The following is a 13,445-nucleotide window of genomic DNA, read 5'->3' as shown; positions in this document are numbered from 1 at the left end:
TATTTTAAACATATATTTTATACGAATGACCGATTTTATGGTTTATTTTTGGTGTGTAAGTAGCATAGTCGTTTTATTTATGTTAGTTATGTTAGTTGATTATTAAAATTTCAAAGAGATTAGTTAATAATTAACACCGATAATTGAGGGTTTTAAAATCACATTTTTATTCTAACTATTAAGTTGCAATTTTGCAACTAGTAATTGTTTTTTCTGCTATGCACAATTTTAACAAAGTGCTTAAAATCTATTTTCTAAAGTCTTTCTCTAGTAATGTATTTTGTGAGTTTGAGGGAATTAATTAGGAAAGTGAGAGCTTTAGAGAAAAAGAAAGTGAACAAGAAGTTCAGACTTTATATTTATTAGAACTTTTTCTAATTGGCAATAAAATAGACAAGAGGAAAAAGGAAACAAATGCTTTTTGGTTTTTGCTATATTTTTTTATATTTTATGTTTTATTAGATGGTGTGAAATTATCATAATTTGACAAAAATAGAATTGTACTAATTTTGTGAATCTTATTAAAATACCACCAATTTTAGAAACTAGAAAATGTATGCTTAGAAGAATTCTGAAGGGTTGAAAAAGTTCTTCCAAAACCTTCCAAATAACAAAAAACATAAATAAGGTTAAATTTTGAAAGACTTTGTATTTCTCTTTTTCTCTTATAAAACAAATTCATGGAGACACCTTGATAATAGCAGAAAGAAAAATAATGAAAAGGACAAAGAAATTAACTCTGCTAAGTGCTAACAATGGGATGACAAGTTCTTTCCCGGTTGTTGGGCATATTATAAATGTTGGAATGGAGTCACACCACAATTTAATGTTGGATAAAGCTATGCACATTATCAAACAGATTACTCTTCTGGAAAGCCTTTGTCAAACTACACTCAATTATGTAACCAAAAAATAAAATACACCCTTTAATCAGGCTTTTAAATCTTCAATTTTTAGTGGAAAAAGTCTTATCAGATTAGCTCAGAGAGGAACTGTTTGCTTTTTTGACTATTTGTTCTTCTTTGATCCTATCATGGCGAAAATCTACCCTTAGACAACATGCACATAATTAAACATGGGGAACCCATTGAACATAGACACAAATAAGTTCATATGACACAAAAGAAAAGAGACAAATTTTTAAGTGACACCTTATATGTAGTCGTCTTCATATGAAGTTGATAGTTGAGAATCATTTAAAAACAATTTAATCAAATTTATTAAATTATCTAATAATTTTTAACTATCAACCTCACAAAAAAAAAAAAAAAACTATACGTAAGTTTATACTAGATTTTTAATTGTTATAACTGTACTCTTACATAATTTTGTGAAATCAAATAAAGAAATTTTTTTATACATACACATACATATACGAATTTAGTATGATTTATACTCACGTTACACATAATTTGCATGTAAAGTACAGAAAATTGTGCGTGTGAATCATCATATTTTGTACCTTTTATATAAGTGTTGATTACACGGTTTAAAATATCTTGTTCTAGGATGAATCTTGATATGAAATACTATGATTTGGCTATTTAAAGAATATCATACATTAATCAAGCATCTTTATTCTCTTATATTGATTGTACAATAACCACGCATACACTATGATGTATGCTAGGATTGGAACTACCACTATGCTTACATTCTTAGAATCTTGATACAAAGAAAAGAACAAAACAGAAAACATCATTCTTGAACTGAAATCCATACAAATTAAACACACCAAGTAGTATTTACATCTAAATAATAGCACCGGATAAGCAACATCAAGCAATCAAATCTCGTCACACTTTTTTTATTCTTTTCTTCAAAAAATGTTACGTGCACACTCAAACGACCGTAAATTATTGTCTAAATTGTCAAACGATTTATTTTAGTGTGCAAATAACATTCCAGTACTACTTCAGAGTTGGTCATCATGTTTTTGCATCCAAATGGTAGAAAGTGGTTTATCCTTAGTCCAATTCCTTAGCCTAAGAATAACATAAACAATCATCCCAACCAAGAATCCAAGTGCAGCACTAGATCCAACCAAAGACACTGCAGTGCACATAAGCATCACAAAAGAATCTTCTTTTGTGTTCATGTCCCTAGAACACATAGCCAATTCAATCCCAGCAAACAGCAACAACACTCCCAAGATTCCAACCGGAAACTGGTTCAATACATGTGCCAAAGAAGTCCCCAACACCAAACCCAACACCAATTTCGCGGCGCCGAGAAGCGCCACGCACCCGCCACTCCTCCCTCCAAATTTGTACTGCCCGGCTAGCCCGCCGGCCCCGTGGCACATTGGCATGGCACCAAACCAACAACCAACGAGGTTCATCAATCCAACCGTTACTGAAAGTGACGTGGCAGTGAACTCTCTTCCCGGGAAAAGATCTGATGATAACTTCACAACCGCCACAACAGAATTCAAAAGAGTCAAAGGAAGTTGAGGGATTGTACCTTTGATGAAACCTTTTTTCCATGCATGCTTTGAGAATTTCACCACATCTATTGAAGAAGGTCCAAACTTTATCTCATGCACCACGTGATGCCTTCTTAAGAATGCTAAAACAACACCCAATATAAACACCAAGAAAGCTGAAGGAAGAGAGAAAACAATCCTTCTTATTCTATCTGTCTTGTTCTTTTTTATAGTTGATCCTCGGTTTCTGTCCCGGCCTAAATCTTCGTCGTCGCCTGGGTCGCCACAACAACGATTTTTTTCGCCGGCGCCGTTTACAATCACAATGAATACAAGACAAACAATTGCCAAAATCAAGCCATCTAGGCCAACCCAATGTCGTTGGCCTAGAGACTTTGATTTTGGCAAATCTTGAATTTTTTTAACATATTTGACAGCTGTTAATGCAAAAGATAATCCTTGTGCCAGTTGGATTCCCCTTACGACGCAGAGGGGAATCAACCGGTACACAAGTTGCATAAGTCCTGTCACGCCGAGGACGAATACTGTGCCTCCGGTAAGTATCCCGGCGGCCATGATCTCCGGGACGCCGAAGCCTGTATCAGACAAGGCTTCGGCGGCGATGGACTTCATGGGCTGGACTGGCATGGGAACACCATAGATGGCCCCAGTGATGATGTTATAGACACCAGTGAAGATCAATGTGGTGCCAAGGTTGAGGTCCCTTGCAAGGGTCAAGGCAAGAACTATGGGTATGTATGTTCCAAGATCACCCATGGCGCCATTGATTTCAGCCCATTTTGAACGGAAAACCAAGTTGGTTTTCACTTTCTCAACCACCCCTTTTGCTGAGTAATCTGTTCTAGTGGTTGCAGATGCTACTACTTGACCTGCTTCAGGGTCTAGTGAGATTGGAATTGTTGAAGACTGGTGGTCATTATTATTATGTTCTTGTTGTGACATATTTGAAGATGTTTGGTTTGAAATTGAAACTCTTAGGACTCAACTCAACGCTAATAATTAAGAAGTGTGTAAGACAAAACAAGAATCTATGAGGTGGATGGAAAGAGTAGTAGAGAAGATGAATGTAATGAACGAGAAATGGGAATTTTGTTTGTGATTTATAGCGGTGTGATATGAGGTGGCGGTTAGTTCCGTAAAGTCAATGTCTGTTTTGGAGTTAGGAGCAAGTTGTGATCGATGAAAACAAAGACAATGCCACACGCTACACTGTTGACAAATACACTCATTATGTTTATTTATTCAAGGCAGAGTAAACTACTTACTTTTCAGACACAAAAAGTTAAAATTCTAAGAAAATTTACTTATGATGGTATAAAACTAGGTCCATTCTATAGTATTTATCTATATTTGTCTAACTTACTAAAAGAAAATAAATTACCATTCCATTTATAAAAATTTACTGTGTCAACAAATTTATTAGGGTTAACCACCAAAAACGCTCCCGAATTATTCAAACGCTGACAAAAATGTACTCGAATTTTATTATCGACAAAAATGCCTTCAAATAATTTAAAAACATAACAACAATACCCAACAGTAAATATATATTTTCAAAAAATACCTTAGAGATTGAATTTTGATATAATTTTTTGCAAGCATAATTATAAAAATAAGATATTATTATACATAAAAATTGGTGATTTTTCGTTAAGTATATATTTTTTTATAATTTCTTTTGTTAACAACTAATAATATTTTTAAAAAATCACAAAACAATATATACATAACAAAAAATCACCAAATTTTAAGAATAATAATATCTTATTTTTATAATCATGCTTGCAAAAAATTACATCAAAATTCAATCTCTAATGTATTTTTTGAGAAATGCATATTTAATGTTAGTTTTTTTACAAGATTATCTTACATTAAATATGTATTTCTCAAAAAATATATTAGAGATTGAATTTTGATGTAATTTTTTGCAAGCATGATTAAAAAAATAAGATATTATTATCCTTAAAATTTGGTGATTTTTAGTTGAGTATATATTTTTTTTGTAATTTTTTTTAATAACTAATAATACTTTTAAAAAATCACAAAAAATATATACTTAGAAAAAATTACCAAATTTTAAGAATAATAATATTTAATTTTTTTAATTATACTTGTAAAAAATTACATCAAAATTCAATCTCTAAGGCATTTTTTGAAAATATATATTTATTATTGGGTATTGTTGTTGTATTTTTAAATTATTTAAAGACATTTTTGTCGATAATAAAATTCGAGCGTATTTTTGTCAGCGTTTGAATAATTTGAAGGCAATTTTGGTGGTTAATCCAATTTATTATACAAAATTAATTTAATTAGATTTATCTATATTTCAAATTTTTATGAATAAAAATGATAATTTATTTTTCAGTATAATATAATATAATATTAGATATATTTTGTGTATAATACGACAATATAAAAAATATTATATTGCATTATATTATCGCCATATTACATATATAAAATAAATTAGTCGCTGATTTATTGGTATAAAATATTTATTAAAATATAATTTATATATTAAAAATAAATTAAACAATATATATTTATACATAATATATAATAATTAATTTAATTATAAATTTTTTTACGCATATAATATTTTTTTTATATTATATATGCAAAATCAATCTTATAAAATAGTACGACATAACAATATAAAACTATCATATAGATTACTTCATTCAGAGGATCCGTTCTCCATATAATAATTACTTACTGAGGGTTAACTATATATAGTTGAGTTTTGGTCTTTTTTTATTTAAATATGGATAAAAAAATGATTAATTTTCATCGCGTGCATGGATAAAAAATTGAAACAAATTGTGCACGACCATCTTAGGAGCAGCACATACAAAATGAAATTATATTCCATTTTAAAGATGGTGCACATAAAATGGAACTTTCAACTTACTTGTATCACCCAAAAAAATAGAGCTATCATTGCAGCCAAAACAGATGCAAAATAGAAGGTGTCAGACTATGCCTTATTTTTGGGTGATGCAAGTGAGTTGCGAGCTCTATTTTGCATGCGCCATTCTTAAAATGGAGTGTAATTTCATTTCGTGTGTATTATACTTAAAATGACCATGCATATTTTGTTTTAATTTTTTATTCATGCACATTTTAAAAAATAATAATTTTTTATATATATTTAAATAAAAAAACCGTTGAGTTTTCTTTCCCTAAAGTCAATATTTAATTTTTTATTATGTTTGATGTATATTAAAATTAATTATTAAAATAAAATATATATTAAAAATAAATTAAATAATAATATATATATTTATATACAAATAACATTTTTTTTTAATTTAAAGTTAGGAGCAAGTTGTCATGAACGAAAACAAGAGAATGTTACACGCTACACTGTTGACAATACACTGTTTATGTTTGTTTATTCAACGTACAGTGAACTATTTTTTAGTCATAAATTTAAAATTATGAAAAGTTTACTTATGTATAAAACTAATTTTCTAATACGAAAGAAAAATAAACTACTATTTCTTAGAATGTTGACAGATTTATTAATGAATAAAATTAGATATTAGATATTTTTATCACAAAGATTATTTTTTATATGTACAAGATTAGTTTACTAAGATTCGTCGGTATTCCAATCTATCATTATTCATTAGTACAAAATAATAATTTACTTTTCAATATAATATAATATATATTCTGTGTACTTTAAAATATAGAAAGTATTATATTATTAAAGAAAATTAATTAAAAACATTTTAAAATGATCTTATTTTATATTTTTTAATTACTTCTAAAATAATTAAATAATATTATATTTTTATAAGTGTGTAATTATATATATTAAATTAAATAAAATAATTTTAAATTATTATCTTTCTAACATTAGCGTTATTTATATTATATATGCGAAAATAATCTAAATAAAATATTATGTTCTCATGCAACACAACAAATATATATAAAAGTATAAAACTATCATATAGATTACGTAATTTAGAGGATCTGTTCTCCATATAATAATTACTCAACGAGGGTTAACGATATATATAGTTGAGTTTTCGTGGACTAGAATATAAGGCAATAGAATATTTTATTATTGGGACAGAGAATAATCAAAGCCTATAGACATGCGGTAAAACTGAGATGTGGAAATGAAAATGATAAGAAATTAAGAATCTTATAAATTAAAAGGAATAAAGAATATAGATCAACAATTACGTCCGGAAGATAATTTCCAGTTTCCACTACTTATTATACTGAATAACTTCTTCTCATGTTTTATTTCAAATTAATTGTCCCATAATCAAAACGTGTTTTGAAACAATTTATAGTGCAAAGTAGAAAATTTCTTTAAAAAATGGAAAAGGAATTTTTCTAATGTAAAATTAAAGTTTATTTAAACATTTTTTTAATTTTCTGTGCTCCTTTTAGTTATATATTATCTTATATGTATTAAAAAAATATATCATTAAAAATATTAGGAATTGTTACCCATTTTCTTAATTTTTATAAATAAAAAATTAATTTTTTCTTACTTGTTTTATGTTTTCAAAATAATATGTATTTAAATTTTTACTTATTTAAATGTTAGAAGATGAATTAAGATTATCAGTCACTATTTTTTTAAATAAAATATTATTTAGGGATAAGTATTGTTTTGATCCTTAACGTTGAGGGTCAGAATCGAAATCGTCTTCAACATAATTTTTTATTTAGAATCATCCTTAACGTTTTTTTTTTTTTTTGTATTAAAATCGTCCTTTTAACTTTTTACAGACAAAAATACCCTTTACCACTACCAACACCTTTACCACCACCAGCACCTCCCTTACTCCACCACCACCTCCCTTACTCCCATCAAATACTAATAATCAGAATCAGAATCAGAATCAAATTCAGAAGTAGAAACAACATCAAATTCAACGAGTACCCAATTCAACAACATCAAATTCAAAATCAACAACAACAAAATCAGAATCAGAAGTAGAATCAGAAACAGAAACAAAGCAAAAACAAATGCAGAAGCAAAATAAAATGCAGATGCAGAAGAAGAAGCAGATGCAGAAGCCAAAGCAGAAGAAGAAGCAGATGCAGAAGCTGAAGCAGAACCACCGGCAGCTCGTGGGCGTCGGAGCGACAGCGGTTGGGCAGATCGGCGATGGTAGGAACCAGCTCAGCCTCAGATCCCTCTCTCTCTCCTTCGCGCGCCGCCCTCCTCTATTCGGGCCCTTCCCGGCGATGCACTCCACGGCGGCAGAAGCATGCATGAACGGCGGCGACGTCTTCCTCTGTTTGCGGTTCTGGCAGCGGCTCGTGGGTGGACCAGCGACGATGCAGGTGCCGCGATGGTGGGGCGGCTATGGCAGCGGCCTCCTCCCCTCCACCGGCGCTCTCTCTTTCTCGGATCTCCTCTCTCGCGGACTCGTGCTCGGTGGCAAAGAAGGACCCAAAGGTGGCAGCGACGACACTGGGATTCACGTTGAAGGCCGTCGGGGCTCCCCCTTTCCCCTTCCCCCTCCGTTTCCCCTTTTTCTTCCCCCCCTCCACGCGCGTCCTTTTCTCTTTTCTTTCTCCCCTCCCCCTCGGGTCCTTTTTTTTATATTTTTTATTAAGATAGGGGTAATTTAGTAATAAAATAAAATTTTTTATTAAAAATGACAATTTTAATACAAAAAAAAACGTTAAAGATGATTCTAAATAAAAAATTACGTTGGGGACGGTTTTGATTCTCATTCCCAATGTTAGAGACTAAAACAATACTTACCCCTATTATTTACATACTAAAATCAACAACTAAAATTAATTATTATTTGTATATAAATATATTGTTGAGTCTGCAGCGGAATTTTGACTTCTAATAGATAGAAAGTAATATGAAATTGAACACTACCCACAATAATGCACTAACTATAACAAAGCCAATATGAGAAAATAGGATGTGAATTAACTTTCTTTTTTATTTGATGATGTTTCAACTAGATTATTACAAAAATATATATAGTATCATCTATGCTATAATTTTAATGAATGAGAATAGTTTCCTCCTATGAAAACTCCCTACAAGTTGAATGAGAATAGTTTCCTCCTATGAAAACTCCCTACAAGTTCTTTTCTATTAAAACTCCTTACAAACCTTATTTTACTCCCGAAGTTTGCTCTTAACCTTTCTTTTATTCTCACAATTCTCCACCTCGTTCACAATTTGAAATCTACTCAAATTTTGGACGATCAAAGTGTGTTATTCATATCTGGTTGCATCATTTTTTACAATGATTGCCTACGTACCCTTGTTCAGGATCAAACCAATCGTAGTTCCTCTATTTCTCCATGTAATGCCTAACATAAAGTAATATTGAGCAATTCCAAATAGTGTTGGAACTTGTTTTCCGATACTACTTTAGTCAACATATCAGCAGAATTTTCATCTGTGTGTACTTTTATAAGAGAAATGTTACCTTTCTCTATAACATCACGCACGAAGTGATATCTTACATCAATATGCTTGGTACGAGCATGATGAACTTGATTTTTAGCCAAATGAATTGCACTTTGACTATCACAACTCAGATTCACGCAATCTTGCTTCAACCCCAAATCATCTAGAAGACCCCTTAGCCACAATGCTTCTTTCACCCCTTCTGCTACTGCCATGTACTCAGCTTCTATAGTAGATAGTGCCACTGTAGCTTGTAACATCAATCGCCAACTAACTGGAGCACCTTGTATTTTATATACATAACCAGTCGTAGAACGTCTTCTATCTAGATCACCAGCATAATCAGAATCAACAAAGCCGCTGATTTGACATGATTTTCCACTAAAGCATAAACCTGTGTCAATGGTACCCTTCAAGTATCTTAATATCCATTTGACTGCTTCCCAGTGTGCCTTACCCGGGTTTGCCATGAACCAGCTAACAACACTGACTGCCTGTGAAATATCTGGGCGTGTACACACCATAGCATACATTAGGCTACCGACTGAACTAGCATAAGGTACATTTTCCATGTAAGCCTTATCCTCTGCTGTTGTGGGAGATTGTTTACCAGAGAGCCTAAAATGTGGAGCCAACGACGTTACCACCGATTTAGCATTTTTCATTTCAAACCTTTCAATGACGCGCTCAATATATCCTCTTTGGCTTAAGAACAATTTTTGCCTTGATCTCTCTCTTTTAATTTCCATGCCTAATATTTTTCTTGCAGCACCCAAGTCTTTTGTTTCAAATTCTTTACCAAGTTGAACCTTTAACATATCTATCTCTACTTTACTCTTAGAGGCAATAAGCATGTCATCCACATACAATAGAAGATAGATATAATCACCTCTAGGAAGCTTACGAATGTATACATAACAATCATAATTACTTCTGGAAAAACCTTGTTTTAACATAAAGGAGTCAAATCGCTTATACCATTGCCGAGGAGATTGTTTCAATCCATATAGCGATTTCCTCAAGCGACATACCTGACTTTCTTTACCCTCAACCTTGAAACCCTCAGGTTGATACATGTAGATTTCTTCCTCTAAGTCACCGTGCAAGAATGCAGTCTTCACGTCTAGTTGTTCCAACTCAAGATCACCATGAGCGACAAGACTTAAAAGCAACCGTATGGAAGTATGTTTCACCACAGGAGAAAATATCTCATTGTAATCAACACCTTCTTTCTGTGCAAATCCCTTTGCTACTAACCTAGCTTTGAATCTTGTACCATCTGACTTAGTAGGATCTTCTTTTCTTTTATACACCCACTTATAACCAATTGCAGTCTTTCCCACGGGTAATGGGACCACATTCCATGTCTTGTTCTTATGAAGAGATTGCATCTCTTCCTCCATAGCGACAAACCAACTCTCTCTATCTTTGTCTTTTATAACATGTTTGAAGGTGACCGGCTCATCATCCTCCACTGAGAGTGCATAATCTACCAAGTTTACCTGCCCATAATGTCTCAAAAGCTTGTCTGACCCAAACTTCTAAACAAATTTATAATTCCTCTTTGGCCTAGTAGATGCTAAAGAATCCTGCTTTTGCTGTTGTAATGCATGTGCATTTTCTCGCTGAATTTCCTCATGATCAAGTTCATCCTCTGCGTCATCTCGAGTAGCATTAGGATGCTCCACCTGAACATTACTAGAGTCTATTTGTTGGTATTTAGACTCTATCTCCACCACTTGAGTATTTGAATTTTTTCCAACATCACCATCATCTGGCACCATATCTTTAGACAAAGCTACCATAGATCGTTCATCAAAGGTAACATCCCTGCTAATTATAAACTTAGAATCATTTACACTCCAAAGGCGATAGCCTTGAACCCCTCTTGGATACCCCAAAAAGATTGCCTTCTTTGCTCTATCATCAAGCTTATTATCTTTAACATGATAATAGGCTGTGCATCCAAAGACTTTGAGTTTCTCGTAATCTGCATGTTCCCCTGACCACACCTTATAAGGTGTGTTTCCATCTAGAGAAGAATGTGGGGATCGATTCACTATGTAGCAAGCTGTAGCAATTGATTCTGCCCACCATTCTCTGCCTAATCCGGAATTAGAGCGCATACACCTTGCCTTCTCAAGTAGTGTACGATTCAGTCGTTCGGTGACTCCATTCTGTTGTGGTGTTTCTCTAACTGTCCAGTGTCTTGTAATGCCTTCTCGGTCACAGAACTCCTTGAAAGCCCCATCCGTGTACTTTGTGCCATTATCAGATCGTAGAGTTTTTAGCTTCCTACCTATTCGATTTTCAACCATCGCTCTCCACCATTTAAAAGTATCGAATACCTCATTCTTATGTTTGAGGAAGTAAATCCAAACATACCTGGAATAATCATCAACAAAAGTAACAAAATACCTGGAACCACCCTTGGAAGTAACTTTAGCCGGGCCCCAAACATCAGTATGCACGTAGTCTAACAACTCTCTGCTTTTATGCTTGCTTGTAGAAAACTTCACCCTATGTGCCTTTCCATACACACAATGCTCACAAAATTTCATTCGTGGTTTCTTCATATTTTTCAGCAAACCTTGTCCATAAAGCAATGATAGACCTTTCTCTGACATATGTCCAAGCCGCATGTGCCATATTCTTGTGGAATTTGTTTGATCTCTACTTCCACCGATTCCAACTACTAACTCACCTGTGACTGTTGTCCCTAAAAGAGAATAAAGATTACCGTGACAAACTCCCTTCATCACTACCAAAGAACCACGAACAACTTTTAGTACCCCATTTTCCGTAACTATTTTGCAACCATTTTTCTCCAACAAACCTATGGAGATAAGATTTTTTCGCAAGTCTGGAATATGTCTCACATCCTTTAAGGTTCTTACTATTCCATCATGCATCTTAATTCTTATAGTACCCAACCCCACAGTTTTACAAGCATGATCATTGCCCATTAAAACTGTGCCACCATTTATGCTTTCATAGGTAGTAAACCACTTCCTATTTGGACACATATAGTGAGAGGCTCCTGAATCAAGAATCCACTTACAGGAGATTTCATAAGATTGTTCTGTTACAGAGTAACAATCCTCCTCATCATTTGAGACGTAGCTTGCTTTTTGCTTTTCTTTCGGGTTGTCGTTGTCGTTGTTCTGTTTCTTGAAAGTTATCTTCTTATTTGGACAATTTGCTTTGAAATGTCCAGTCTCACCACATTTAAAGCATGTTCTCTCCGTGTGAGGTCTAGATTTTGGCCTAGACTTTCCACGCTTATTACCTTTTCCTCTTTCATTAGTCTTTCTTCTAGCCGCGAACAATCCTTGTGCTTGATCATTATACTCTCTTCCATTTGAAGATGACATTACACTTGTAGCAATCTTACGTAGATCATCTGCTAAAAGTGATGCCCTCGTCTCATCCATGGTCAGAGTGTCACCCACCAGCATCAATGTCTGCACCAGATTTTCATAGGACTTCGGTAATGAAAGTAACAATATGAATGACTGGTCTTCATCATCAACCTTCACATCTATATCCTTTAAGTTTGATATAATCCTATCAAACTTATTGATATATTCTCGGATTGAGGTGCCTTCCTCCATCTTGTATGTATACAATTTGGATTTTAAGTAGATCCTGTTAGTTAGAGTCTTTGTCATGAAGTTACTCTCTAACTTTAACCAGACGCCTGCTGCAGTTGCTTCTTCATTCACCAAGAAAGCAACATCCCTCTCAAGGCATAAGATTATTGCAGCCCGTGCCTCAAGATCTAATTCTTCCCAATCCTCATCTTTCATTTCTTTCGGCTTTTTCTCTTTTCCTGCTAGTGCCTTGTGTAACTTCTGTGATATAAGCAGATTTTTCATCTGCATCCTCCAATAGGAAAAATCATTTTTCCTATTGAACTTTTTTATTTCATATTTGCCTACTTTGACATTACTACTAGTAGAAGTCATTATATTCAAAATTAAATTTTATCACTCAAATAATGAATAATATAACGTTGGCTCTTGATACCAATTGTTGAGTTTGCAGCGGAATTTTGACTTCTAATAGATAGAAAGTAATATGAAATTGAACACTACCCACAATAATGCACTAACTATAACAAAGCCAATATGAGAAAATAGGATGTGAATTAACTTTCTTTTTTATTTGATGATGTTTCAACTAGATTATTACAGAAATATATATAGTATTATCTATGCTATAATTTTAATGAATGAGAATAGTTTCCTCCTATGAAAACTCCCTACAAGTTGAATGAGAATAGTTTCCTCCTATGAAAACTTCCTACAAGTTCTTTTCTATTAAAACTCCTTGCAAACCTTATTTTACTCCCTAAGTTTGCTCTTAATCTTTCTTTTATTCTCACATATATTTATAGTTTAATTAATTTTTAGTATATATTTTATATTTTTATATATATTTTATACTGATGAACTAGTGGTTGATTTTAGTATAGGAAAATTATCAGGTATGTCAATTGAGAAAAGTGGAATACGATATTCATGGTATCAGAAGTTAGCCAAGTTGTTATTTGTCATGTAATGAGGGTCGCAATGA

At 32.9% G+C, this 13,445-nt stretch overlaps 1 protein-coding gene across 1 annotated transcript; it reads right to left on the bottom strand.

The window, feature by feature from the left end:
- Nucleotides 1–1,557: 1,557 nt before the first annotated feature.
- MOT1 (molybdate transporter 1) lies at nucleotides 1,558–3,617 on the bottom strand. The gene has a single exon (XM_016306886.3). It carries the CDS (start codon nucleotides 3,386–3,388, stop codon nucleotides 1,916–1,918), a length of 1,473 nt encoding a protein of 490 aa, XP_016162372.1. The 5' UTR covers nucleotides 3,389–3,617; the 3' UTR covers nucleotides 1,558–1,915.
- Between the last annotated feature and the right edge of the window lie 9,828 nt (nucleotides 3,618–13,445).

This window comes from Arachis ipaensis, chromosome B6 (assembly GCF_059453495.1).
Source record: "Arachis ipaensis isolate K30076 ecotype BB chromosome B6, ASM5945349v1, whole genome shotgun sequence".
Taxonomy (NCBI): Eukaryota; Viridiplantae; Streptophyta; class Magnoliopsida; order Fabales; family Fabaceae; genus Arachis; species Arachis ipaensis.
Note: the sequence above shows the minus strand (reverse complement) of the source record. Positions and strands in the feature narration are given on the sequence as shown.

Coding starts and splice junctions, on each gene's coding strand:
- MOT1 (XM_016306886.3), bottom strand. CDS start 3,388: ATGTCACAACAAGAACATAATAATAATGACCACCAGTCTTCAACAATT.